At 74.1% G+C, this 25,625-nt stretch overlaps 5 protein-coding genes across 5 annotated transcripts; 3 read left to right on the top strand and 2 right to left on the bottom strand.

Moving 5' to 3' along the window:
* The first annotated feature begins 387 nt into the window (after positions 1-387).
* LOC308184131 (transmembrane protein 198-like) lies at positions 388-3,639 on the top strand. The gene is made up of 5 exons (XM_080570942.1): positions 388-524; positions 750-881; positions 1,503-2,078; positions 3,056-3,204; positions 3,310-3,639. Exons 2-5 carry the CDS (start codon positions 761-763, stop codon positions 3,436-3,438), a joined length of 975 nt encoding a protein of 324 aa, XP_080427068.1. The 5' UTR covers positions 388-524; positions 750-760; the 3' UTR covers positions 3,439-3,639.
* A 933-nt stretch (positions 3,640-4,572) lies between these two features.
* PYM1 (PYM homolog 1, exon junction complex associated factor) lies at positions 4,573-6,768 on the bottom strand. The gene is made up of 3 exons (XM_080570975.1): positions 6,624-6,768; positions 5,953-6,046; positions 4,573-5,537 (listed from the first exon to the last, which is right to left on the bottom strand). The coding sequence occupies exons 1-3, from the start codon at positions 6,652-6,654 to the stop codon at positions 5,051-5,053; spliced, it is 612 nt and encodes a 203-aa protein (XP_080427101.1). The 5' UTR covers positions 6,655-6,768; the 3' UTR covers positions 4,573-5,050.
* Positions 6,769-7,356: 588 nt separating this feature from the next.
* DGKA (diacylglycerol kinase alpha) lies at positions 7,357-16,966 on the top strand. The gene is made up of 24 exons (XM_080570923.1): positions 7,357-7,652; positions 9,745-9,837; positions 10,086-10,162; positions 10,244-10,364; positions 10,460-10,540; positions 10,622-10,671; positions 10,746-10,820; positions 10,913-11,032; positions 11,124-11,241; positions 12,498-12,586; positions 13,806-13,925; positions 14,014-14,112; positions 14,219-14,308; positions 14,420-14,493; positions 14,611-14,685; positions 14,785-14,870; positions 14,972-15,061; positions 15,149-15,309; positions 15,401-15,465; positions 15,559-15,649; positions 15,741-15,930; positions 16,029-16,149; positions 16,257-16,317; positions 16,462-16,966. The coding sequence occupies exons 2-24, from the start codon at positions 9,768-9,770 to the stop codon at positions 16,558-16,560; spliced, it is 2,223 nt and encodes a 740-aa protein (XP_080427049.1). The 5' UTR covers positions 7,357-7,652; positions 9,745-9,767; the 3' UTR covers positions 16,561-16,966.
* Positions 16,967-16,973: 7 nt separating this feature from the next.
* Positions 16,974-21,279, bottom strand: PMEL (premelanosome protein). The gene is made up of 11 exons (XM_080570922.1): positions 20,964-21,279; positions 20,250-20,378; positions 20,026-20,172; positions 19,799-19,939; positions 19,558-19,719; positions 18,779-19,474; positions 18,345-18,659; positions 18,182-18,275; positions 17,537-17,739; positions 17,349-17,436; positions 16,974-17,252 (listed from the first exon to the last, which is right to left on the bottom strand). The coding sequence occupies exons 1-11, from the start codon at positions 21,220-21,222 to the stop codon at positions 17,093-17,095; spliced, it is 2,394 nt and encodes a 797-aa protein (XP_080427048.1). The 5' UTR covers positions 21,223-21,279; the 3' UTR covers positions 16,974-17,092.
* A 1,052-nt stretch (positions 21,280-22,331) lies between these two features.
* On the top strand, positions 22,332-25,255 carry LOC308184143 (cyclin-dependent kinase 2-like). The gene is given in 11 exon segments (XM_080570958.1): positions 22,332-22,503; positions 22,505-22,516; positions 22,518-22,537; positions 22,621-22,648; positions 22,650-22,699; positions 23,321-23,438; positions 23,521-23,691; positions 23,787-23,804; positions 23,806-23,889; positions 24,793-24,996; positions 25,105-25,255. Coding segments are annotated over 11 exon segments (894 nt in total). The 5' UTR covers positions 22,332-22,419; the 3' UTR covers positions 25,210-25,255.
* Positions 25,256-25,625: the final 370 nt, after the last annotated feature.

Below are 25,625 nucleotides of genomic sequence, written 5' to 3'. Positions count from 1 at the left end.
GGGCCGGGCTGGGACCGGGACGGGGACCGGGGCCGGGCTGCCCCACGCGTGTCCGTGCCCCAAACGTGTCCGTGTCCCCCTTGCGTGCCCCTGCCCCATGGCGGACCCCGGCCCCACGATGGGTCCGCCCCCCCCCCACGCGTGTCCCTATTCCCACGCGTGTCCGTGCTCCCACGCGTGTCCGTGCCCCTCGTGCGCTGCTGCCCCCGACGAGTGCCCCTGCCCCCCACGCGTGTCCCTGCCCTGTCCCCCACGCGTGTCCGCGCTCCACGCGTGTCCCCCCCCCCCCCACGCGTGTCCGTGTCCCGCGCGTGTCCCCGGCGCCCCCCCCGGGCCGGACTCCCCGCCCCGCTCCCGTCCCGGCCCCTCCGCGGCTCCCCCCGCCCCGCTCCCGCCCCCCGCCGCCCCCAGCCCCGGCCCCGGCCCCGCTCCCGGTCCCGCCCCGCACCGCCCCCGGCCCCGGTCCCGGTCCCGGCCGTGTCTGGGCGCCGCGGCCGGGCCGGGTCCCACCGCCCCCGGAGCGGGTGAGTCCCGGGACGGGGCCCCCGCGCCCCCCGCGCCCCCCGCCCCGAGCCGTGGCCCCGCCGCAGCTCCCAGATGTGCGGGGCAGGGGGCGGGGGGGGACCGGGGGGGCTCCCCCCGCGCGCGTTTCCGTCGCTCCGGACCCGGGGAGGGGGCGGCGCGGGGCGGGGGGGGGGCCCCGGCGCCCCCCCCCCCTCCCCAGCGTGGCCGCCCCCGTCCGCCCCCAGGCCCGGCGGGGATGGAGCCCGGAGCCCCCGCGGTGCCGCGCTGCCGCCTGGAGCCGCGGCCGCCCCTCGAGCCCGGCCCCGCCGCGCTCTGCGCCCTGGGCTGCCTCCTCGGCCTCGTCTGCGGCGGCTTCGGTGAGCGGGGGGCGCGGGGGGGGCACGGCCGGGGGGGGGGCTCGAGCGGGGAGCACCGCGGGACTGGGACGGGGGGGGCACGGGCAGAGCCCGGGGCTGCCACGGGACGTGGCCGGGGGGCACGGACAGAAGGGGGGCACCGGGGGGGGGCACGGGGAGCATCGGGGGGGGGGTAACGGCCAAGGGGGTGCCGCTGGGGGACGAAGCGCAGGGGACGTTGTGGGGCGCAGTCGGGGGGGCGCAGCCCAGGGGACACGGCGAGGGACGTGGCGGGGGGCACGGCAAGACGGGGATGTCACTGGGGACACCGCGGGATGTGGCTGGGGGGGGGCACGGCAAGACGGGACATCACCGGGGACGCGGCCGGGGGGCACAGCAAGATGGGACGTCACGGGGGACACCGCGGGATGTGGCTGGGGGGGGTCATGGCAAGACGGGGATGTCAGCAGGGACACGGCCGGGGGGTACAGCAAGGTGGGACATCACTGGGGACACCGTGGGACATGGTGGGGGGCACAGCAAGACGGGGACATCACCGGGGACGCGGCCAGGGGCGCACGGCCAGAGGGGGGTGGCAGCGCGGGCAGAGCTCCCCGCTGAGCCCCCCCTCGCCCCCGGCAGGCTACCGCTGCTTCAAGGCCATCATGTTCCTCTCGGGGCTGCTGTTCGGCTCCGCCGTCATCTTCGTGCTGTGCTACAAGGAGCGGGTCCTGGAGACGCAGCTGAGCCTGGAGGTGAGCGCGGGCATCGCGCTGGGCATCGGCGCGCTCTGCGGGCTGGTGACGGCGCTGGTGCGCAGCGTCGGGCTCTTCACCACGGGGCTGCTGCTGGGGCTGCTGCTGGCCACGGCCGCGCTGGTGGCCACGGCGCCGCTGCTGCAGCCGCAGAGCCCCTGGGTGCCGGCGGGCAGCCTGCTGGGGCTGGCGCTGCTCTGCGCCCTCCTGGCCCTGCACTGGCAGAAGCCGCTGACCGTGCTGGCCACGGCCGTGTTCGGCGCGGCCGTCGTGGCGGTCTGCGCCGACTACTTGGTGGAGGCGCTGGCCCTGGTGCTCTACGTCTACGACCGGCTGCGGCTGGCGCCGCCGGCGCCGCTGTGCTGGTACAGCTGGGCCGTGCTGGGCGCCTGGCCCGCGCTCAGCGTCCTCGGCGTCCTGCTGCAGTGGAAGCTGACGGCCGATGGCTTCTCCCACGGCGACGGTGAGGGGGCCCCGGGGGGGCGGGGGGGGGGGGCTGTGCCGGGGAGCGGGATGGGGCTGGGTGGGGGAATGGGGATGGAAATGAGGATGGGGTGGGATGGAAAGGGGGATAGGGATGGAAATACACGTGGGAACGGGGATAGGGTTGGAAACGGGGATGGGGTTGGGATGGGATGGGGACTGGGATGGAAATGGGGATGGGAATGGGGATAGGGATGGAAACGGGGTTGGGGATGGGGTTGGGATGGAAATGGGCACGGGAATGGGCAGGGGAAGGGGGATAGGGTTGGAAAGGAGCAGGGGAATGGGGATAGGGATGGAAACGGGGATGGTATGGGATGGAAATGGGGACAGGAATGGGCAGGGAAAGGGGGATAGGGATGAAAATGGGGATGGAGTTGGGATGGGATGGGGACTGGGATGGAAATGGGGATGGGAACGGGGATAGGGATGGAAACGGGGTTGGGGATGGGGTTGGGATGGGAACGGGGATGGAAATGGGCACGGGAATGGGCAGGGGAAGGGGGATAGGGATGGAAGTGGGGATGGGGTTGGGATGGAATGGGATAGGGATGGAGATGGGCATGGGAATGAGGATAGGGATGGAAACAGGGACGGGGTTGGGATGGGAATGGGCAGGGGAAGGGGGAAAGGGACGGAAGTGGGGATGGGGTTGGGACGGAATGGGATAGGGATGGAGATGGGAGCAGGCACTACGCTGGGATGATCCCAGCCAGCAGGGTGGGATGGCGATGGGAAAAGAGAGGAGAAAGGGGGCACCGCGGCCATGGCGGCGGCGGGGGAGACGGAGATCGCACCGGGGCTGAGGCCGGCAACGGGGAAGGGGACGGCGACGGCACGGGGACAGCGACGGGAGTGGCAACGGGGAAGCCGCCAGGGTGGGGACAGAGGCGGCCACGGCCACAGGGACGCTGAGGGTGCCGGCGGGGGCCGGGGCTGAGCCCCCTCCCCGCTCAGTGAGCCTCAGCCGGCGCCAGAAGCGGCTGCAGCTGCTGCGCATCCGGCAGAAGGAGGCCAAGCGCCGGCAGAGCCCGGCCCCCCCCGAGGGCACCTACCGCCGCAAACCTGCCCCCGTCAAGCGCTACGCGGGCGACGTGCTGGCCCCGGTGAGCGCGCACCCACCGGGGGGGGGTAGGGGGGTGGCGGGTGCCCCGACCCCCTCCACCCCTGACACCCCCGTGTCGCTGCGTCCCCCCCCGATCCCCCCCCAGAGCTACATCCGGAGCCTGCGGGACCGGCAGCTGGAGAGCGCGACCCCCCCGGGCCCCGCCGGGCCCCCCGATGACGACTGTGGCTCCACTGTGCCCCTCACCGCCCCCCCGCCGCTCGGCCCCCCCTGAGCGGCGCCGGGGCCCCCACCGTCCGTGCCTTGGGGCGCTGCCCCCCCCCCCCCTCGCTGTGCCTGCCCCGTAACCAGCCCCGTTCCCTGCCCCCACGGTGGGGCAGCCCCGACCCCCCCCCCGTGCCCCCCCCGCAGTGCCTGCCTGGCCCCAGCGCCAGACGAGACCTCGTCCAAATAAAGGCCCTCGTTTATTTTTGCAGGACCTACCCAAACACTGTGCACACACCCGCGCCCCCCCCCCCAGGACGCCCCCCTCGAACAGGAAGATCTGGGGGTGGGGGGGGCAGCAAAAAGCAGCATTGAAACGGGGGGGGTGCAGGGCTCTGGACAAACCCCGTGGTACGGCTGCACCTTGTCGCCTTCCGGGGGGGGGTCACGGACAGCAGGGACCCCCCTGCGGCCCCACCTTTGAAAAACTGGGGGGAGCGAGCACTGCGAGCACCCCCCCCGGGGCTCCCCCTCTGCCCAGCGCTCGTCCCGGCAGCTCCGTGCACGCTGACGCCCGCCCTGCCACGGCCCCCCCGGCGCCCCCCAGCCCCCACATCCCCGTCCTGATGCTCCAGGAGCCCCCAGCAGCGCCGACCTTAAACCACCCAGCCCCCCACACACCCTCCCCAGCCCCAGAACTGACCGTGGTGAACTGGCACCGCCCCAGCATCGCGGCCCCCCCCCCCCGCCCAGCCCCTCGCAGGATTGCTTCGAACACAGCCCCATTCCCTGGGGGGGGGGAACCCCCATTCCCTGGGGGGGGGGGCACAGCCCGGGGTCGGGAGGGCACCATCCCCATCCCACTGCCCCTTCCCAGGGGGGGCCAGGGCCGCGGGACGCCTCTCAACACGTCCCGGGGCGGGGGGGGGCAGCGGGCTCCGTGTGCGGCGCTGCTGGCGCTGTCCTTGTCCCCGAGGAGCGGCTGGAGGCAAGCACGGGGGGGCCGCCGCCAGCTCCGGCCCCGCTGCCAGCATCACCCGGGGAAATAGGGCACGGGGGGGCCAGCCGAGGGGGCCGGGCGCCCCCGCTGCGACACCGCCTCGCAGGACACAAAGGCGGCTCTGTCCCGCCGCGAGGCCCCGACGATGACGCCGGGGCTGCGCGGGGGAAGATGAGGATGTGAGGATGAGGAGGATGAGGAAGAGCCCCCCTGCTTCCCCCCCCCCCCCCCCGCCGTGAGGGGCTGTGAGCAGGGAAAGGCAGAGCCCGCTCCCCGGCGCCGCGTCACTGCTGCGATTTTATTATTGCGTGGCGTTTAAAAACAGAGGGGGAGGCGGCAACACAGCACGCGAGGGGCTGGGGGGGGAGGAAAGGAAGAGCCACGGCCCCCGCCCCGCCCGCAGCACCGGCCCTGCCCGCCCGCCCCCCCCCCGGTAAAATTAAAAAAAAAGGAGAGGGGTATCTGGCAGTCGCCGGATTTCTGACACCGATAGCTGGGAAATTAAAACAAAAACAAACAAACAAAAAAAAACAACAAAAAAACTGTTCTGAAGAAAAAAAAACAAACACCGGAACAAAACAAACCCCGCGCCCGAGGGGCCTGGCGCTCGGCCCTCGTGCGCCCCGTGCCCGCCGCGCGCCCCCCGGCCGGCCCCGCGCCCCCCCGCCCGCCCGCCCGCCCCTTACAAGTCCAGCTCCAGGTCCCGCAGCTCCTCCTCCAGCGCTTTCCGCCGGCCCAGCTTCTCCAGCTGCTCTTTGGTCGGCTGCTTGATCTCGCCGGAGTCGAGCCGCTGCTGCAGCTCCTCCACCTGCCGCAGCTTCTTCCGCAGGTTCTTGATCTTCTTGGCTTTCTCCGAGGCCGCCGCTTCGCCGTCGGCGGGGCCCTGGGCGCCGCAGGCCGGCTGCGGCGCGGCCGCTCGCGCGTCCCCCCCCCCGAGGGAGACCTTCTCCAGCGCCTGGATCAGTTCGTCCGTCTCCCGCTCCCCTTTCTCCTGCTGCTGCTTCCTCTTCTCCTTGCGTTTCAAGTTCCTTTTGGCCGCCTTGGACAGTCCCGTCTCCCCGCCCTCCGCCTTGCCGGGCTGCTTGCCGGGCGGCGCGGCGGCCTCCAGGCTCAGCCCCGGGGGCAGCTCGGGTTTGCTCTTGAAGAACTTCACGTACTTGTTCTCGTACCTGCGCGGAAGGAGAAGCGCTGACGGCGCCGCCGCCGCCGAGCCGCAAACCTCGGCGCCTCCAGCCCGCCGCCGCCCCGTTTCTGCGCTCCGCCACCGCGCCGCCGCCACCCCCGGCTCCTCGGGGGCCTCCTCGCGGCGCAGCCAGCCCCGCGGGCGGCCGGATACGTACCCTCAGCGCGCGGCTTACGGGCTAAGGGGGGGGGTCAGAATTGCTCGGGCACCTGGAAAGAGACCGAGACCCCGAGACGTAACCCGGCTGGGGCGCGCCGGGGGGGGGGGGGCTGGGGGCTCCTGGCTTCGCCGCGCTCTCCGGGGACGGGGGTCAGGGCACGGTATGGCACCTCCGCACGGGGACCCCCACCCCGGGACCCCCACCACCACCCCCCGGTACCCCCCCGCCGTGCCCCACTTACACCGGGACCTCCTCCTGCGGCACGTAGCCCTCCTTCACCCGCCGCTGCTTCCGCCAGGTGCCGTCGGGGCGCTGCGTGGAGGCGATGTACTTCCCTGCGGGGGGACAGCACCATCGGTTGGGGGCCCGGGAGCCCACCGGGAGCCCCCCGGGACCCCCCCGTGCTCCAGGAGCCCCCCGGTCCCCCAGCCCCCAGCCCGGGAGACCCCCGGTCCCCCCACCCCCTGGCCTCAGGAGGCCCCCGGTCCCCCAGCCCCCGGGGCGGGAGCCCCCCATTCCCCACCCCCCGGCCCCGGGAGCCCCTCGGGCACGCCCCGGGAGCCCCTCGGGCACCCCCCGTGCCCCGGGAACCCCCCGGGCCCCCAGCCCCAAGAGCCCCCCGGGCCCCCCATCCCGTGTCGGGAGCCCACCGGGACCCTCCCCTACCCCGGCAGCCCCCCGTCCCTCCCCCCCATCCCAGTAGCCCACCGTGAGCCCCCTCCGGTGCCCCCCCGGTGCCGATGCCGCACTAGGGGCACCCGTGCAGCCGGTACCGGGCCGGGGGGAAGGGCAGGGCCCAGCCCCGCGGGGCCGGGGGAGGGCGGCGGGGCCGGCAGCGGGCCCCCGGGTGCGGTGCGGCGGGGAGCAGCGGGCCCCCCCGCGCCGGGCCGGGCCGGGCCGGGCCGCACTCACCGGTCTCGTCAGTCACATAGGGAGTCGCCATCTTGCGAGCGCGACACACTTCCGGCCCCCGGGCCCCGCCCCCCGGAAGTGGCCGCGGCGGCGGCGGCGGCGGCGGGGGGGAAGGGAGGGGGAGGGGAGGGCGGGCGGCGCCGCCGCCATTTTGTTTTTAAAGGCGCCGCGCCCCGTTCGGGGGAGGCCCCCGGGGGAGGCCCCCGGGGGGGGCCGGGCCCCGCCCCGCCGTGACGGGGGGAGGCGAGGGGGGGGAGGGGAACCGGGCCCGGCCCCCCCCCACCCCCCCGTGCCCGCAGGCCCCTGAGGTTCACCCGGCAGCGCCCCAAAACCGCCACCGCCGCCCGCGATTTCAACCCGCGATAACGGCGGCGGGGCTGGGGGCGGGGAGCAGTACCGGGGGGGGGGGGGCGCGGAGGGATGGGGGGGCCGTGCCCGTTGCCCCCGCCACCCCCCCCACCCCCGCCCCGGGGCAGGCAGGATGCGACGCCGCCCGCCCCCGCGGTGCCGCGGGGATTTCCCCGGTTCCCCCCCCTCCCCCCCCCCCCCCCCCGGGGCCGCCTCCCTCCGCCCGCCCCCGGGGGCGCCGCGGTCCGGTCCCCCCCCTCCGGTCCCCCCCCCCCCCCCCCGGTGCCCCCCGGTCCCCCCAACACCCTGCGGGTCCCAGGAAGGAAGCGCCGGGGCCGCAGCCCACGGGAGCGGGCGGGGCAGGTGCGCCCCGAAGGCGGACACCGGGGGGGGGCACCGGGAGGGCACCGGGGGGCCCGCACGGAGTCGGCAGCGAACGACGGCGGCCGCGGGTGGAGGGCACCGCGCCCCGCCGCGCCGCTCCCCCGGGACCGTGGGGTTCCGGGGGTCCCCCCCCCCCCGGTTGTCCTCCCCCCCCCGCCGCACGTGCGCCCGGTGCCGCCCCGCCCCGCCCCGCCGGGCCGTGATGTCAGCGGGGCCGGGCCGCGGCGGGAGCGCGGGCACCGGGACGGGGCTGAGCGGCGGCGGCGGCGGGACCTGACCCCAGCCCGGCCCCGGCAGGTACCGGCACCGGCACCGACGGGGCGGGCGGGGACACCGGCGGGATGGGCGGGGACCGGGCGGGACGCGGGGGGACCGGCACCGGTACCGGGATGCGCCGCCCCCGCCCGGGGGGACCCGCACGGCATCGCGCTGACGGGAACCGGGCGGAACCGGGCCGGGAACAGGGCCGCCCGCGAGCACCGGGCGGGGAACGGCGGCACCGGGCGAGGAACGGGAAGGAAGCGGCGCCGGCTGGGCACGGCCCCGGCTGCGGCCCCGGGGAGCGGCGCCCGGTGCCGCCGTTCCCGGCCCCGTTCCCGGCCCCGTTCCCGGCCCCCTTGCTCTCGGCGCAGCCCCCGGGCGCGGCGGGTTCCGGGACTCCAAGCTCCGGTGCCGGTCCCGATCCCGTCCCGCCGCCCCCACCGGGGCTCCCGGGAGCGGCGGGAGGAGGCAACCGGGCACCGGGCGGTGCGCGGCGGAACCGAAAGGCCCGGCCGGGCCGGGGGGGGGACCCCGCCGTGCATCCCGGCCCCGCCCGCCCCGGTGCCGGGCGCCGCCGCCTCCCACCTGCGCGCCCCGGAGCCGTCCCGGCGCTCGGTGCCGCCCCCTACGGGACCGACGGCGGGACCCGGTGCGGCGCCGGCACCGGGACGGGCTGGGGGCGCCCCCCGGTGTCCCCCCCCCCCGGGCAGCAGCCGCCCAGCCCCGGGCGCGAGCGGCCCCGTTACTCCCGGCGGTGGCACCGGGAGGAGGAGCGGGGGGGGCGCAGCCCGGGGCTGCCGGTGGCCGGGGAGGGGCCTTTCGGGGGGGCTGCCCCAGCCCAACCCCGCGGCCCCCCCGCGGCCCCGCTCCGTGCCCGTTACTAAATAAGGGAAGCGGCCGCTGCGCCGGGGGGGTCCCGGGGGCTGCGCCCGGCCTCGGGGCTCCCCGGGGGGGGGTCCGATGCTGGGGAGGGGGGGGGGGGACAGATGGGGGCCCGGAAAGCATCGTGACGCACCCAAGGGTGCTACAGGCGGGGACGTTTGGCCCGCGTTTGGGTCCCATCTGGGGGGTTTTGGGGTGGGGGGTGCCGTGCGTGCCCCCCTCCATCGCCCCCAGCCCGGCGCGGGGCGGGGGCCGCCATCACCGGCCCTGCCCGGGCACCGCTTGCCGCCTGCTCCCCGGTGCCACGCAGGGTGCAAAGCTCAGCCCTCGCCCTCGGGGACGGCGCCGCCGCGGCTGGGCCGCTCACGGGCGGCGCGGGCGTGGGGCTGGGGGGGGGCCCGTGGGTGGGTGGCACCCGTGGGTGAGTGTGCACCCTTGGGCGAGCGGCACCTGCGTGCGAGCAACACCCGTGGGCGAGCGTGCGCCCGTGGCCGAGCAGCACCCACGGATGAGCAGCGCCCGTGGGCGGGTGTCACCCGCCGGCGAGCGGCACCCATGGGTGAGCAGCGCCCGTGGGCGAGCGCAGGAGCCGGATGCGCGCCCAGCAGCGGGCCGCACGCGGCCCAGGGGTGCGGAGGCGGTGCGGGTGCAAGCGTCTGCGCCCGCCTGCCTGCCCCGCGTGCCCGCTGTTGGGGGGCGCTGGGGAAGCGGCTGCCCACGGGTTGTTTTTTTTGGGGGTGGGGGGGGCACACGCACATGCCCAGGCGCTGCCGCCCACGTGCCCCCGCTCCCGCCCACGGTGGCACCCGGCCGCCCGCGCGCCCTCCCCGCAGTGCCAGCGCCCGCCGTGCCGGCGCCTGGAGCCAGCTGCCGCCATGAATTAGTAATGGCCACGGCGGGGTGGGGAGGGCCCGGGGGGGGGGGGGTGGCTTTGCGAGGCCGGGGAGCTGCGGCCGGCGAGGCGAGGCGATGCTCAGCCCTGGGGCTGTGGCCGGGGTGGGGTGGGGGGGCGGCCGGTACCACCCCTCGTGCTCATCGTCGTCGTCCCCCCCCCCCGGCTGCGGCGGCGGTGGCTCGAAGCCGGTGGCCGTCCCCTGCTCGGCGCTCGGCCGTCCCCACGCTGCGGTTGAACCCCCCCCATCTGCTCCCCCCATGGGGCTGTGCTGGGGCAAATGGTGGGGCGGCGGGCGGGGGGGTGGAAGGGGGGGGCCCCCGCTGTGCCCCCACTGCAGCCCTCGCCCCGCAGGCAGCGCCCGCCAGCCGGCAGCCATGGAGGAGAGCCCGGAGTGGGGCACGCTGAGCCCCGAGGAGTTCGCCCACCTCCAGAAGTACCTGGACTGTGAGTTGGGGGGGGGGGGACGGGGATGGGGGCGGGGGGGGGGCATGGCGTCGGGTGCAGCACCCCCGCGTGCGCGTGTTGGGGGCAGCTTCGCACGCGTGGCGGTGGCTTTGCGCGCATGGGCCGGCCGCGTGCGCGTGCACCGGGATGGGGCTGCGTGCGTGAGCACCCATGGGCGCATGGGCACCCCCGTGCCTCGTCCGCGCGTGCGCGCCCCGGAGCGGTCTCGCACGCGCCTCTGCCCCCAGACAGCAGCAAGAAGGTGCAGGACGTGCTGCGGGACTTCTACGGCGACGGGGCCCTGTCCCAGCACCTGCAGGGAGAGGTGGGTCCCGGTGGGGGGCCAGGGGCCGCACGCTGCCCCCCCCGGCGCTTCCTCAACCCCTCTGTGCCCCCCCCCTCCCAGTGCGTGGACTTCGAGGGCTTCAGGCTGTTCCTGCAGAGCTACCTGGAGGCGACCGACGTCCCCGAGGCGCTGTGCCGCCATCTCTTCATGTCCTTCCAGAGCACGGCCCCCGGGCAGCCGGGTGAGGGATGGGGGGGGGACGGGGATGGGGGACAGGAGGGGCCACCGGGAGGGCCCACGGGGCTCAGCGCCGCTCAGCACCGTCTGTCCCGGCAGGCAGCGGCCTCGTCTGCGTTAACGACGTCTCCTGCTACTTCTCGCTGCTGGAGGGCGGGCGCCCCGAGGACAAGCTGGAGTGTGAGTGGGGGGAGCCTGCGGGGGGAGGGCTGGGGGGGCTGCCCCCATCTCACCCCCTTGTGCCCCCCCCTCCCCCCCCAGTCACCTTCAAGCTCTATGACAAGGACGGGAACGGGCTCCTGGACAGCTCAGTGAGTGATGGGGGATCGGGGGGGGGCACAGGACGGGTTCCCCCCGGGCCCCTTCCTGACGCTCGGCGCCGCAGGAGGTGGAGCGGATCATCACCCAGATGATGCGGGTGGCCCAGTACCTGGACTGGGACGTCACGGAGCTGAAGCCGGTGAGCGGGGCTGGGGTCACGGCCCCCCCCCCCGACCCCTCACATCTCCCCCCACCCCCCTCAGCCCTTGTGTCCCCGTCCCCCCCCCCCAGATCCTGCAGGAGATGATGCGGGAGATCGACTACGACGGCAGCGGGACGGTGTCGCTGGCCGAGTGGCTGCGCGGCGGCGTCACCAACATCCCGCTGCTGGTGCTGCTGGGCCTGGAGGTGGTGAGTGGGGGCGTGGGCGGGGGGAGGCTGTGCCGGGACCCCCCCGCCCCGGCCCCCTCTGACACCTCCCCCCACCTCCGGCTGTCCCCAGCACATGAAGGACGACGGGCAGCACATGTGGCGCCTGAAGCACTTCAACCGCCCCGTGTACTGCAACGTGTGCGAGACGCTGCTGGTCGGGCTGCGCAAGCAGGGGCTGTGCTGCACCTGTGAGCGGGGTGGGGACGGGGTGGGGACGGGACAGGGATGGGGACAGGACAGGGATGGGGACGGGGACAGGACAGGGGTGCGGTGGGGACAGGGATGGTTGTGGGATGGGGGTGGGGATGGGACGGGGACTTACGGGGACAGGGTTGGGATGGGGACAGGGACCTGATGGGGGTAGGATGGGGACGGGGATGGGACAGTGGTGCAGGGGGGACAGGGATGGTTGGGGGATGGGGATGGGACGGGGATGGGATGGGGATGGGGATGGGGATGGGGATGGGGATGGGGATGGGGATGGGGATGGGATGGGGATGGGATGGGGACCTGATGGGGACAAGACTGGGACGGGATGGGGACAGGGACCTGATGGGGACAGGGATGGGACAGGGATGGGGACAGGGACCTGATGGGGACAGGACGGGGACAGGACTGGGGTGGGGACGGGATGGGGACAGAGATGGGATAGGGATGGGGACAGGGACCTGATGGGGGTAGGATGGGGACGGGATGGGGACAGGGACCTGACGGGGACAGGACTGGGGTGGGGACGGGATGGGGACAGGATGAGGGCGGGGACGGGATGGGGGCGGGGACGGGATGGGGACGGGGATGGGATGGGGACAGGACAGGGATGGGGACGGGGACAGGACAGGGGTGCGGTGGAGACAGGGATGGTTGGGGGATGGGGGTGGGGATGGGACGGGGACTTACGGGGACAGGGTTGGGATGGGGACAGGGACCTGATGGGGGTAGGATGGGGACGGGGATGGGACAGTGGTGCAGGGGGGACAGGGATGGTTGGGGGATGGGGATGGGGTGGGGATGGGGCGGGGACCTGATGGGGACAAGACTGGCATGGGATGGGGACAGGGACCTGATGGGGACAGGGATGGGACAGGGAAGGGGACAGGGACCTGACGGGGACAGGACGGGGACAGGACTGGGGTGGGGACGGGATGGGGACAGGGACCGGGAGGTGCTGGGATGGGGCCGGGACGGGGGGGGGGCGCGGGGTGATCCGGGCCGGGCCCAGCCCCACTGCTCAGCCCCAGCTGTGGCGGGAGGCCCCGCCCCCTCCAGCTGTGCGCGAGGCCCCGCCCACTTCTGGGGGCGGAGCCACGACGTGAGCCCCACCCACCTCGAAAGCCGATTGGCGCCCGGCTGGAGGCGGCGGTGGCGTGATTGGCTGGCGGGTGGGGCCAGACGGTGGGCGGTGCCTCGTTACGCCCCGCCCACCCCCATTTGGCCCCGCCCCCAGTCTGCAAGTTCACGGTCCACGAGCGCTGCGCCCGCAAGGCGCCCCCCAGCTGCATCAGCACCTACGCCAAGTCCCGCAAGGAGGCCGGCGTGAGTGCCGCCCGTCCGTCCGTCCGGCTGTCCGTCCATCCATCCATCTGTCCGTCCGTCCGGCTGTCCGTCCGTCTGTCCACCCGCCCGTCTGTCCATCTGTCCGCCCGTCCGTCCATCCCGTCCGTCCACCCGTCCGTCTGTCCATCTGTCCGTCTGTCCATCCGACTGTCCGTCCGTCTCTCCGTCCATCCGTCCATTTGTCCGTCCATCCCGTCCGTCCACCCGTCCGTCTGTCCATCTGTCCGTTTGTCCATCCGACTGTCCATCCGTCCGTCTGTCCGTCCATCCATCCGTTTGTCCATCCCGTCCATTTGTCCGTCCATCCCGTCCGTCCATCTGTCCGTCCATCTGTCCGTCCATCCATCCATCCGTCCGTCTGTCCATCCGTCCGTCCATCCATCCGTTTGTCCGTCCATCCGTCCGTCTGTCCATCCGTCCGTCCATCCGTCCATCCCATCTGTCCATCCGTCCATCCCGTCCATCCATCCGTCCGTCTGTCCATCCATCCGTCTGTCCGTCCATCCGTCCGTCTGTCCGTCCATCCCATCCGTCCATCCTGTCCGTCCATCCGTCCCATCCGTCCGTCCATCCATCCCATCCGTCCATCCGTCCGTCCATCCGTCCATCCGTCCGTCCATCCGTCCGTCCATCTGTCCATCCATCCGTACATCTGTCCGTCCGTCCATCCGTCTGTCCGTCCATCCATCCATCTGTCCGTCCGTCCATCCGTCCGTCCGTCCGTCCGTCCATCCGTCCGTCTGTCCATCCGTCCGTCTGTCCATCCGTCCGTCTGTCCGTCCATCCCATCTGTCCGTCCGTCCATCCCGTCCATCCATCTGTCCGTCCGCCCGTCCCGTCCGTCCATCCGTCCGTCTGTCCATCCGTCCGTCTGTCCATCCGTCCGTCTGTCCGTCCATCCCATCTGTCCGTCCGTCCATCCCGTCCATCCATCTGTCCGTCCGCCCGTCCCGTCCGTCCATCCGTCCGTCTGTCCGTCCGTCCCTCGCCCTGCCCGCTCACCCGTTGTCCGTCGCTCCGCCCGCCCTGGCCGCCCGTCTCGCCTTCCACTCGTCCGTCGGTCCGCTTGTCCCCGTCTGTCCGTCCGCTCTTCTGTCGCTCCCTGTGTTTATCTGACCGCCTTGCCGTCCGTCTGTCTGTCCGAACCACCCCCCGTCCGTCTGTCCACCCACACACCCCCCCCCCTGCTGCCCCCCAGGTCCAGGCCCACGTCTGGGTGAAGGGCGGCTGCGAGGCCAGCAAGTGCGGCCGGTGCCAGAAGAAGATCCGGAGCTTCCAGAGCCTGACGGGGCTGCACTGCGTCTGGTGCCACCTCAAGGTGGGGGGGGGGGGGCACGGGGGGGGGATGGGGGGGGGGGGGGCACAGGGCGGCCGAAGGTGGTCCCGACCCCGCGCCGTGCCCCCAGATCCACGAGGAGTGCCTGGCCGCCGTGCCCCCCGCCTGCGACTGCGGGCTGCTGCGGGACCACATCCTGCCCCCCTCCGCCATCTACCCCGTGGTGCTGGTGAGCGCAGGGCTGGGGGGGGGGGGATTTGGGGGGCTGGGGGGGGGGGGGGGGGGGGCGCTTCTGGGTGGGGACGCGGCCGTGACCCCCCCCCCGGCGCTCGCAGGAGCGGCAGAACAGCCAGAAGGACGGGAGCGGGACGCCGGGAGAGGAGGGACCCCAGGTCTTCACCACCCCCGAGGGACAGGCGCTGCGGGTGAGCAGTGCCCCCCCCCCCCAAAATATCCATGTGCGCCCCCCCCCCCCCCCGAATATCTGCGTGCCCCCCCCGCCCCCATGTCTACGTCTCACCCCCCCCACCCCGCAGGTCAGCCCCGTGCCCGACACCCACCCGCTCCTCGTCTTCGTCAACCCCAAGAGCGGAGGGAAGCAGGGGGAGAGGTGAGGGGCTGGGGGGCGCTGGGCTCACCCCGGACCCCCCCACCCCCCAAAAAAAAGGAGAAGGGGGGGGGGGCGGCCCCCCTGGCCCCCCCCCAGCCCAGCGCCCCTCTCCCGCAGGGTGCTCCGTAAGCTCCAGTACCTGCTGAACCCGCGGCAGGTCTACAACCTGCAGCAAGGAGGACCCAACCCCGGGTGAGGAGGGGGCTGCGGTGAGTGCCGGGGAGGGGGGGGGGCAGCCCTGTCCTGACCCCCCCCCCCCCCATCCCTAAATCCCCCCTTCTCTCCCCCCAGCCTCAATTTCTTCCGCGACGTGCCGGATTTCCGCGTCCTGGTGTGCGGCGGGGATGGCACCGTGGGCTGGATCCTGGATGCCATCGGTGGGTCCGGCCCCACCCGGGGGGGGTCATACGTGCCTGGGACCCCCCCTCAAACCCCCCCAACACCCCCCCACCCTTTCTGACCGTGCTTCTCCTCGCAGACAAGGCCAACCTGCCCCGGCGGCCCCCCGTGGCCGTGCTGCCCCTGGGGACCGGCAACGACCTGGCCCGGTGCCTGCGCTGGGGCGGAGGTGAGCAGGGGGCGCGAGGGGGGGCCCCGTGTGCCCGTCCCTCTCCCCCCCCCCCCGCTGTCCCTACCGTGCCCCCCCCCCCCCCAGGCTACGACGGGGAGAACCTGGTGAAGATCCTGAAGGACATCGAGGGCAGCAGCGTGGTGCAGATGGACCGCTGGCACCTGCGGGTGCTGCCCGCCAGCCCCGCCGAGGCGGGCGACCCGGTGCCCTACGAGATCATCAACAACTACTTCTCCATCGGGGTGGTGCGTTTGGGGGGGGGAGCAGGGGGTTTTGGGGCGGGGGGGGGGCACGGCCTCACAACCCCCCTGCTCCGTGCTCTGTGCCCCCCCCCAGGACGCGTCCATCGCGCACCGCTTCCACGTCATGCGGGAGAAGTACCCCGAGAAGTTCAACAGCAGGTGGGCGCAGCGGGGCGGGCCCCAAACGTGCCGATCCCCAAAACGTGCCCCCCCACCCCCCCCACCCCAAACGTGCCGTGCCCCCCCCCCCAGGATGAAGAACAAGCTGTGGTACCTGGAGTTCGCCACCTCCGAGACCCTCTTCGCCACCTGCAAGAAGCTCAAGGAGTGCCTGAGCATCGAGGTGAGCCCCGGCCCCGCGGCACCGTGCTGTCCCCCCCGCCGCCCTGCCCTGATGTCTGTCTGTGTGTGTCCCCCCCGCCCCCCCCCCCCAGTGCTGCGGGACCCCCCTGGAGCTGCGGGGAGCGCTGGCGGGGGTGGCGGTGCTCAACATCCCCAGCATGCACGGAGGCTCCAACCTCTGGGGCGAGACCAAGCGGCCGCTGGGCGAGGCGAGGAGGGCGCCCGGTGCCGAGCAGCCCCCGGCCATCACCGACGCCGAGACCCTCAAGACCTGCGTGCAGGGTGCGTGTGTGAGGGGGGGGTCTGGGGGTGCGAGGACGTCCCCCCCACACCCCGGGGCTGGCGCTGTCCTGACCCCCCCGCCCCCCCCCCCCCCCCAGACCTGAGCGACCAGCGGCTGGAGGTGGTGGGGCTGGAGGGGGTGCTGGAGATGGGGCAGATCTACACGGGGCTGAAGAGCGCGGGCACGCGGCTGGCCAAGTGCTCCGAGATCACCCTGCGGTGAGCCGAGGGGGCTGGGGGGGGGGGGCGCGGGCTGTGCCCCGCGGGGGCCGGGGGCTTGGGTGCTAACCGAGGCCGGGGGGGGGGGGGGGGTCTGCTTCTTGCAGGACGCTGAAGCCCCTCCCCATGCAGATCGATGGAGAGCCCTGGATGCAGCCACCCTGCACCGTGCGTGCCCCCCCTCCCCGTGGTGCTAGTCCCCCCAGCCCCCTCTGAGCCCTCCCCAGTCCCCTTTGACCCCCCCCCCTCCGAGCCCCCCCACCCCCTCTGAGCTCCCCCCCCCGAGCCCAGCCCTCGTCCTCTCGCTCGCAGATCAAGATCACCCACAAGAACCAGGCGCCGATGCTGATGGCCCCCCCGCCGCGCTCCTCCAGCTTCTTCGGCCTCAAGAAGGGCCCCGTGGAGGCCTGAGGGGGCCGGAGCCCCCCCCCCCCCCTCCACCTCCTGCGCTGCGCCCCAGGCGGGGGCCATGGACCAAAGGCCTGACCAGGGGCAGGCACCACGCTGCCCCCCCCCCCCATATTACACCCACAGGGTGCTCCGGGGTGGGGGCAGCTGGACGGACCCCCCAGGGGCAGTTGGAGGGGGGCTGCACCATGCCCCCCCCCCCCAACATCCCTGTGTGCCGCCCCAGCTGGAGCCCCCACCCTGCTGGGCTCCCCCCTGTGCCCTATTTATTACCCCCCCCCCCCCCAGCCCCGCATTTCAAGTGCCTCTTGCAGTAATAAAGCCGGCGGCGAGACGGGCGCTGGGCTGTGCCTCTCCTGGGGGGCTCAGCCCTGGCCCCCCCGCCCCCCCCCCCATGCAACCAGACAAAGCAGGGGCTGAGCTGAGCCTTTATTCATGTCACCGGGGGCACGCGGACCCCCCCCGGGTCCTGGGGGCTCGGGCCAGGTGGGGGGGCGTAGTGGTTGGGGGGGGGGGGCGTGGATCCCCGCAGCCCCTACACGGCGTTGGCGCCGAGCAGGGGGCTGCTCTCGCCGCTGGGGGCCCCCCCAAAAACCTGGCGCAGCAGTAGGCGGAGGGTGGCACCGGGGGGCAGCCAGCCCCGGGGGCAGGGGGCCGGGGGGGCCGCGGCCAGCAGCAGGCTGTACTTCACTCGGCTGTGGGGCAGAGAAGGGGTTAGCACGGGGGGGGGTGAGCCCCCCATATTGGTGTCCCCTCCCCATTTTCTGGTGCCCCCCCCCGGCCAGGCTCACCGGTAGGTGTAGGCGGCGGTGCCCAGGGCGGCGGCGATCAGCACCAGCCCCACGGTGAGCGTGGTCCTGCCGGCGGCCGGGGCTGCGCCTGGGGCAGAAGCAGCTGAGCATCCCCGACCCCCGACCCCCCCCAAACCCTGCCGCCTCCCCCCCCACCCCCCACCCCAAATCCCCAGCCCCGGTCCCACCTCCGACGGCCACGCGAGTGCTGGCCACGGCCAGGCCGTTGCCGTTGGCCAGGGAGACGTTGAGGCAGTAGAGGCCGGACTGGTTGAAGTCCTGGCGCAGCAGCAGCTGGCAGCCGGGCGCCGGCGCCACGGCCGAGCACGTCCGCGTCTGCGCCATCTGGCACTCGGCATCCGCCACCACGGTGCACACCTCCTCGGGCAGGCTGCCGGAGGGGGGGTCGGGGAAGGGGTCAGCAGGGCCCCCCCCGCCCCCCCAGGCACCCATCACGGCCCCACAGCGTGGGTCCTGCGCTGCCCCCCCCCCCCAGCTTGCGCCCCTCGGCCCCGCGCCAGCCCTGGGCGCTGCCTCCAAGCCGGCCCCAGCTCGTGATCGCGGTCCCCACGCCGCCCCAGCTCCAGGGCATCGTGTCCGAGCTGACCCCATCCCCGTGGCTGGGGTGTGGTCCCCACCCGGTCCCCAGCTGCACCCCAGGGTCCCCCACCCCATTCCCAGCTCCAGACCAAGGTCCCCACCCTGTTCCCAGCCGCTAACCTGGGTCCCATTCATCACCCCCGAGCCGTCCCCAGCCCTGGCACCGTCCCCAGCTCCGGTGCGTTGTCCCCACGCCGTCCCCAACTCCAGCCCCGGCCCCCAGCTGCCCTCACCTCCCCTCGCACGTCACCGTCAGCTCCACGCTGTTCCCGCTGCCCACGGGCTCCACGGGCACCACCTGCACGATGGCCACGCTCTCGACGCCCTCTGCAAGGGGACGCGGAGTCAGAGCAGGGCCGGCCCCTCGGGGTCCCCTCCCCGGTCCCCGGCACTCACGGACGATGTCGAGCTGGGTGGAGAAGGTGCCGTAGCGGTACAGGACGCAGCCTGTGGGCCCAGCCGCGGGCGCCTGGCGCTTCACCAGCACCAGGGGCTCGCCGGGGGTGGCCGTGGCTCCATCCGTGGCTCCATCCGTGGCTCCTGCTGTGGCTCCTGCTGTCACTCCCGCTGTCGCTCCCACTGTGGCCTCAGCTACGGATTCAGCTGTGCCCCCAGCCGTTGCTCCAGCTGTGGCTGTCACCACGTCCCCAGCTGTGGCTGCAGCCGTGTCCCCAGCCGTGTCCCCAGCCGTGTCCCCAGCCGTCACCGCGCCTGCAGGGGACCCAGGCAGAGAAGCGGCTGGGGAAGGGCAGGAAGGGACCGAGCTGTCCCCCTCGTAGGACCCCCAGGACGTGGCCCAACCCGCCCTGCCCCACGGGGGCAGCACCCACCTGCAGCCACGGTTCCCCCCGCAGCCGTGGGGGCCGCGGTGCCCAGCACGTCCCCAGCTGGGGACACAGAGGCAAGGAGCAGGGGGTCTGCGGTGGTGGCAGCAGGGTCCGTAGCGGCTGCTGCGCCGGCCGCCGCGGTGCTGAGCACCAGGACAGGGACGGGCTCGGTAGCAGCAGGATCCAAAGGCGCAGCCACTGATGCCGCCGTGGACTCTGGTGGCTCCCCAGAACCTGCGGGTGCTGAGGTGCCGGGTGCCACAGCGGTTCCAGGTGCTGCGGCAGTGCCGGACCCTGCAGCAGTGCCCGGTGCCGCAGCGGTGCCAGATGCCGTAGCGGTGCCGGCGGTGGGACCCGCTGGCTGCGTGGCCGTGGGTCCCCCCGAGGGCGCCAGCCCGGTGGTGGGGTCCACGACGGGGGGCACGGAGGTGCCGCAGGTGCTGAGCGGGATGGCCGCCTGCAGCACCAGGCGGGCGGCGAAGGACCCGGCCTGCAGGTAGGTGTGGGTGACGACGGCGCTGCGGGAGATGAGGGTGCCGCTCTGGTCCCCGAAGTCCCACGAGTAGGAGATGTCGGCGTCACGCAGGTAGCGGCTGGGGTCGTGCAGCCGCACGCTGAAGGCCACGGGGTGGTTGCGCACGAAGCGCCTGCCGCCCGCCGCCTGCACCTGCGCCACGTCCACCGCCAAGGGCACCTGGTCTGGGGGCGCGCAGGCGCCGTCAGCTCGGCCGCCGCCGGTGCCGCCGCGTCGCCGTCATCCCTGCCCCATGCCCGGCGCCTACCTGTGATGCTGAACTGGGAGCTGGCGCGGCCGATGGGGACAAACTTCTGGCGGCCGCGGTAGTGGTAGACGACCACCTCCATGGTGTAGGAGCCCAGGGCCACCCCGTCCGTCCCCACCGTCAGCTGGGACGCGGCGCCGTCCACCACCTGCCAGTAGCGCCCTGCGGGGACGGCACGGCTCAGGCGCCAGCCGCGGGGACGCCGCGGTACGGGGGAGCGGGGACACGGTGCCGGCCTCACCCCACGTCCACCACACGTAGACGAATTTTCCGCGCTTGCCCCAGGCGCTGCGGGGAAAGGGCTGCCCGTCGGGGAAGACGCCGTCCGAGCCCTCGGCCAGCTGCTCCGGGAAGACGGGGTCGCCCTGCGTGACGCGGGTGCCTGCGGGGACCAGAGGCTGAGCGTGGCACGGGGGTGGCCACGGCCCCCACCAGGGACGGGGCAGGGGGCGTCAGGCGGGCGCTGACCGTTGACGGTGCAGTTCTGGCTCCACACCACGCGGCCGTCGGGCAGCGCCGTCTGCGTGCTGGGGAAGCGCAGGGCGATGGAGAAGGTGGCCTTGGCGCCCGCCATGGTGGGGGCGTCGTTGCTGATGTCGAAGGTGATGTCGCCGCCTGTTGGGCACCAGTTTGGGGTGGTTCAGGGACTGGCGCCGCAGGCAGCGTCCCCGTGCCCCCCCCCCCGTACCCACCTCGCCAGCAGTCCCTCTGCCGCGCCGTCCCCTCCTGCCACGGCCGGTACAGCCCCGAGTCCCAGCTCCGGAACGCTGCCGGTCGCCCGCTCCACGTCTGGCTCCGGCCGCGGCTCCGGCCACCGGCTCCTGCGGGAGGAGAAGGGCCAAGGACGCGCGTGGCACCCCCGGGGCTCCCGGCTGGGTCCTCTTTTGGAGCCCCAGGGGACACGTGACGGACTCAGGCTGCGGTGCGGGGCAAAGCCCATCACATGGCGCTGGGCGCTGCCCAAAGCCCCTTCATGTGACTCTCAGCTGAGCCGGCCGCAGCATGGGGCGAGCGCTCCCCCGTGCCCCCCGCTCGGGGGTGGGCAGCCCCCGGCCCCCATCTCAGCCCCGTCCGCTGCAGCGTGGGGACCCCGTGGGGACACACGAGGACGGGGATCCCCTGAGCAGCCCCTGTCCCGGGGGAGCCCCCATGCAGAGGGACGGGACCCCCGTGCTGGCAGGGGGGGGCGCGCCCCGGTGCAGACCCCACCCCGGGGGGCAGCGGGGGCTGATCCTGCTCCCACTCCAGCAGGCTCCCAGCACCAACCCCTCCATCCCCTCCCTGCTCGGGGGTCCCCGGGGTACCAGGGGCTGCCTCTCGCAGCCGGGAGCACCCCATAGAGACCCCCGCTCCCATCGGGGCCCCGGCAGCCGCAGCCGGCAGCCGCAGCCCCCAGCCCCGCTTACGGTGCTGCGCCGTGGCCAGGGCCAGGAGGGCCCCCAGCAGCGCAATGGCCCCGTGCAACCCGCATGCTCCGGCCGCTCTCTTCTCGCCTCCTTGCGCTCGGGCTCCCGGGAGAGGCGAAGGCAGCGGCAGCGGGGGGATAAGAAGGGGTCTCCTTTGCATAGCCCCCTCCCTGCGGGACGGCCCCGGCGGGGCTGCGGGTGGGCACGTGTGTGCGCGTGTGTGCATGCGTGTGCACACGTGTGTGTCCGCAGCCCCCATGCTCCCTCCCGGCCTGGTCCACACGCTCCTGGACCTGGCTCCGTCCGGGCAGCAGGGGCTTGGGGCAGGATGGGACCCCTCTGGGGGCTCGGGGCAGCTTCTCCCCTCGCCCTGCAGCCGCTTGCTGCCCCCACGTTTGTGGCACCGCGGTTCCCAGCCAGGTGCTGGGTGCAGCGGGGAAGCTGGGACGCGGCCCCCAAGTCCCCCATGGGATGTGGCACATCCCCATGGGACACCCGTCTGCTTTGGGGGGCATTGCAGGTCTGTCCCCAGCACAGCCCGGGGCAGGACCTTGGGGTCCTAAGAGCGCCCATGTGGCACCCACGTGTGTGGGGCCGTGTCCGTGGGACCGTGTCCGTGGGACCGTGTGTGTGACACGGTGTCTGGGGGACCGTTCGTATGGGGTCTGCGCCTGTGACCCAGTGTCTGGGGGACCACGTGCGTGACACCGTGCCCGTGGGGGTCGTGCGTGTGACGCCGTGTCCGCAGGACCACGTATGTGACACCGTGTCCGTGGGGCCCGTGCGTGTGACGCCGTGTCCGCAGGACCACGTATGTGACACCGTGCCCGTGGGGTCGTGCGTGTGACGCCGTGCCCGTAGGACCACGTGTGTGACACCGTGGTCCGTGGGGCCGTGCGTGTGACGCCGTGCCCGCAGGACCACGTGTGTGACACCGTGCCCGTGGGGTCGTGCGTGTGACGCCGTGCCCGCAGGACCACGTGCGTGACACCGTGCCCGTGGCGTTGTGTCCGCGGGATCGTGGTGTGATGCCACGCCCGTGGGGCCGTGCCTGCGGCACCGCGTCCGTGGCGCCGTGTACCTGACGCTGTGCCCGTGGCACTGCGGGCACGCCCGGCACCGCGCGCACAGGACCGGGGGCGACCCCGAGCCCAACCGCGGTGCCGGGGGGGACGCGGCCGGGCCCCACCCGCGAGGACCCGCTCCGTGGGCAGCGCCCCCCCGCGGCCGGCGCCGGCCCCTTTAAGGGATCTCCCGCGCCGCCCGCCCGCTCGGCCAATGGGGCGGCGCGGGGGGCGTGGCCGGCGGAAGGCGGGAAGAGGCGGGGGCGGGGCCGGCCCGCCTTGTGGCGCGCCGCGGGGAAGCGGCGGCCGCGATCGTTCCGCGCCGGGCCCGGGACCGCCGGGAGCGCCCCCCCCCCCCCCCCCCCCGGGGTTTCCCCCCCCCGGGGCCGCCCATGGAGAACTTCCAGAAGGTGGAGAAGATCGGGGAGGGCACCTACGGCGTCGTCTACAAGGCCCGGAACAAGGTCACGGGGGAAGGTGGTGGCGCTCAAAAAAGATCCGCCTGGACACGTGAGCGGGGGGCACCGGCACCGGGGGGGGGGGGGTTGGTTACCGGCACCGGGGGGGGGGGCTCAGCCCGGCTGCCCCCGCAGGGAGACCGAGGGCGTCCCCAGCACGGCCCATCCGGGAGATCTCGCTGCTGAAGGAGCTCAAGCACCCCAACATCGTCAAGTCAGCGGGGGGGGGGGGGGAACCGGGGGGGGGGCGGGACCGGGGAGGGGACCGGGGAGGTGGAGGAACCGTGGGGGGAGGAAACGCCGGGGTGGGGGGGGGGAGGTATTGGGGAGGGGGGAACCAGGGGAGGGGGGTGGTGTTGAAAGGGGGGGCACCGAGGGGGGTGGGATGTGGAGGGGGGGGGGGGGCAGGTGCCCCAGTGGGTCCCTGGCTGAGGGGGGGGAGGTCTGGGATCCGGGGGGGGCAGTTCTGGGGTTCTGGGGGCTGTGGGGGGGCAGGGGGGGGGGCAGGAGGCTGTGGGGGATCAGTACTGGGGGGCTGGGGGCTGGGGGGGGACAATGGGGGGGCTGGGGGCTGGGGGGGGGGGCAATACCGGGGGTCTGGGGAATGGGGGGAGGCAGTGGGGGGGGTCTGGGATTTGGGGGGGGGGGGGGTAAGTACCAAGGGCTGGAGGCTGCGGGGGGACAGGACGGGGGGGTCGGGGGGGGGGTGGCAGTACCAGGGTCTGGAGGGCTGTACGGGGCAGTGCTGGGGGGGGGGGGGGCGGTGCTGGGGTCTGGCTGTTGGGGGGGGGGTGGCAGTGCCAGCCCAGGCCCCCCCCCCCCCGCCCCCCCCCAGGCTGCTGGACGTGATCCACACGGAGAACAAGCTGTACCTGGTCTTCGAGTTCCTGCACCAGGACCTGAAGAAGTTCATGGACGACTCCTCCCTCGGCATCGCCCTGCCCCTCATCAAGGTGTGCGGGGTGGGGGGGGGCTCGGGGTGGGGGGGTGGGGGTCAGGGGCAGGCGCTGACCCCCCCCCCCCGGCCCCCCGCAGAGCTACCTGTTCCAGCTGCTGCAGGGCCTGGCCTTCTGCCACGCGCACCGCGTGCTGCACCGCGACCTCAAGCCCCAGAACCTGCTCATCAACGCCGACGGCGCCATCAAGCTGGCCGACTTCGGGCTGGCCCGCGCCTTCGGGGTGCCCCTGCGCACCTACACGCACGAGGTGGGCGTGGGGAATTGGGGGGGGGGACGCAAGGGGAGGGGGAGGGCTTGGCTGCATGCCCACCGCGCCCCCCTGTCCCCCCCCTACCACCCCAGGTGGTGACCCTCTGGTACCCGGCCGCCCGAAATCCTGCTGGGCTGCAAGTACTACTCGACCGCCGTGGACATCTGGAGCCTGGGCTGCATCTTCGCCGAGATGGTGAGGGGGGGGGGGCTGGGGGGGGCCGCGGCTGATTGGGGGGGTGGGGGGGAGCAGGGTCACGACCCCCCCCCAGTGGCGGCAGCTGCCACCCCTGGGTGTCCCCACGTCGAGGTCGTGTCCCGGTGGCACCTCGGGGGCGCCCTGGGGCAGTGGGGATGTGCCCTGGGGGCGCCAAGGGGGCACCGTGGTGGCACCCTGGGGACACCCCAGGCACTGGTGACAGCCCAGGGACACCCAGGATGCCCCCCGAGGACACCAAAGGGGCACCCTGGGGGACACCCCCAAGCCCTGGTGGCACCCTGGGGACACCAACGGCCTGGTCTGGGGACGCCCTGCAGACAAACCTGGACGTGCCCTGGGGACACCCAGCGGGCTTTGTGGTGGCACCCTTGGGACACCCTGGAGACCCCCAGGACCTACCCCAGGGGCACCCCAGGGACACCCCAGCGTCCCCCAGGACCTACTCCAGGGTCCCCCAGGACCTACCCTGGGGACACCCCAGGAACCCCCCAAGGACCCCCAGGACATATCCAAGGGACCCCCAAGGGACCCCCAGGACTTATCCCAGGCCCCCCCCAGCCCCCCTTTTCCCACCCCGCTGCACCCCCCCCAGGGTTTCCCCATCCCACCCCCAACATTTTCCACGCGCAGGGGCCGGCGCCCGCCGCGGTCACCGGGGCACAAAGGGGGCTCTGTGGGTGCCGGGGCGGGGGAACGGACGGACGGACACAACCAACCGGCATCATGTGAGCCCCCGGCGCCGCGTCACGGGGCCCGGTCACGGGGCCGTTTGATCCCTGCCCCGCGGGGTCCCCACACCCTAAACCCGACCTCCCCCGGCACCGAGCACCCCCGCGCTGACCCCGGTGCCCCCCCCCCCCCCTACCCCGGACCCCGCAGGTGATGCGGCGCGCGCTGTTCCCGGGGGACTCGGAGATCGACCAGCTCTTCCGCATCTTCCGCACGCTGGGCACGCCGGACGAGGCCGCCTGGCCCGGCGTCACCGCGCTGCCCGACTACAAGCCCACCTTCCCCCGCTGGGCGCGCCAGGATTTGGGCAAGCTGGTGCCGCCGCTGGACGAGGACGGCCACAAGCTGCTGGCGGTGAGCCCCCCTCCCCAAGCCCCTGAGGGGGGTGGGGGGCACCTGGGGGGGGCCGGAGAGCCTCACACCGGTCCCCCCCCCCCCCTGTTTTTCTTCCCCGGCCCGCAGCAAATGCTGCACTACGACCCCAACAAGCGCATCTCGGCCAAGGCGGCGCTGCGCCACCCCTTCTTCCACGACGTCACCAAGGTGGTCCCCAACCTGCGCCTGTGAGCGGGGGGGGGGGGGGGGACACAGGACAGGGGACCGCCCCTCTGTTCCCCCCCCCCCCCCCCCCCCCCCCCGCAAGAAGAAGCCCGCAGCACCACGCGCGGAGGTGACGGCACCGGCTCCGGGACCTCCCCACCTCCCCCCCCCAGCTCTGGGACCCCCCCCCGAGCTCCTTGCTGGCCCCCCAGGACTGCTCGGGGCAGAGCCCCCCCCCCCCCCAAGGACACAGCCCCCCCCCCCCGGAGAGGAGCCGCCCCCCCCCAGCCAGGGACAGGAGGCCCCCCCCCCCCCCAGCGGCCCCCCCCTCACCCTGGTCTCGGCACTTACGGCCCTGCCGGGGGGGGCCCAGCGCCTTCATCCTCCTCCTCCTCCTCCTCCTCCTCCTGTTCCCGCAGCGCGGTGTTGGGGGGGGACACACC

The sequence above is a fragment of the Anser brachyrhynchus genome (assembly GCF_964034855.1).
Source record: "Anser brachyrhynchus genome assembly, chromosome: 29".
Taxonomy (NCBI): domain Eukaryota; kingdom Metazoa; phylum Chordata; class Aves; order Anseriformes; family Anatidae; genus Anser; species Anser brachyrhynchus.
The sequence above is the reverse complement of the archived record's forward strand: the minus strand, read 5'-3'. Positions and strand labels throughout refer to the sequence as shown.

Excerpts from the sequence above, each read along its gene's own strand:
- LOC308184131 (XM_080570942.1), top strand. The coding sequence starts at position 761 with ATGGAGCCCGGAGCCCCCGCGGTGCCGCGCTGCCGCCTGGAGCCGCGG. Across the intron at positions 882-1,502 it reads CCTCGTCTGCGGCGGCTTCG|GCTACCGCTGCTTCAAGGCC; the intron begins GTGAGCGGGGGG and ends CGCCCCCGGCAG. Across the intron at positions 3,205-3,309 it reads CGGGCGACGTGCTGGCCCCG|AGCTACATCCGGAGCCTGCG; the intron begins GTGAGCGCGCAC and ends ATCCCCCCCCAG.
- PYM1 (XM_080570975.1), bottom strand. The coding sequence starts at position 6,654 with ATGGCGACTCCCTATGTGACTGACGAGACCG. Across the intron at positions 6,047-6,623 it reads CTATGTGACTGACGAGACCG|GGAAGTACATCGCCTCCACG; the intron begins GTGAGTGCGGCC and ends GTCCCCCCGCAG. Across the intron at positions 5,538-5,952 it reads CCGCAGGAGGAGGTCCCGGT|GTACGAGAACAAGTACGTGA; the intron begins GTAAGTGGGGCA and ends CCTTCCGCGCAG.
- DGKA (XM_080570923.1), top strand. The coding sequence starts at position 9,768 with ATGGAGGAGAGCCCGGAGTGGGGCACGCTGAGCCCCGAGGAGTTCGCC. Across the intron at positions 10,163-10,243 it reads CCCAGCACCTGCAGGGAGAG|TGCGTGGACTTCGAGGGCTT; the intron begins GTGGGTCCCGGT and ends CCCCCCTCCCAG. Across the intron at positions 10,672-10,745 it reads ACGGGCTCCTGGACAGCTCA|GAGGTGGAGCGGATCATCAC; the intron begins GTGAGTGATGGG and ends TCGGCGCCGCAG.
- PMEL (XM_080570922.1), bottom strand. The coding sequence starts at position 21,222 with ATGGGGGCTGCGGACACACACGTGTGCACACGCATGCACACACGCGCA. Across the intron at positions 17,740-18,181 it reads ACGGTGACGTGCGAGGGGAG|CCTGCCCGAGGAGGTGTGCA; the intron begins GTGAGGGCAGCT and ends CCCCTCCGGCAG. Across the intron at positions 17,253-17,348 it reads ACCGCCGCCTACACCTACCG|CCGAGTGAAGTACAGCCTGC; the intron begins GTGAGCCTGGCC and ends TCTGCCCCACAG.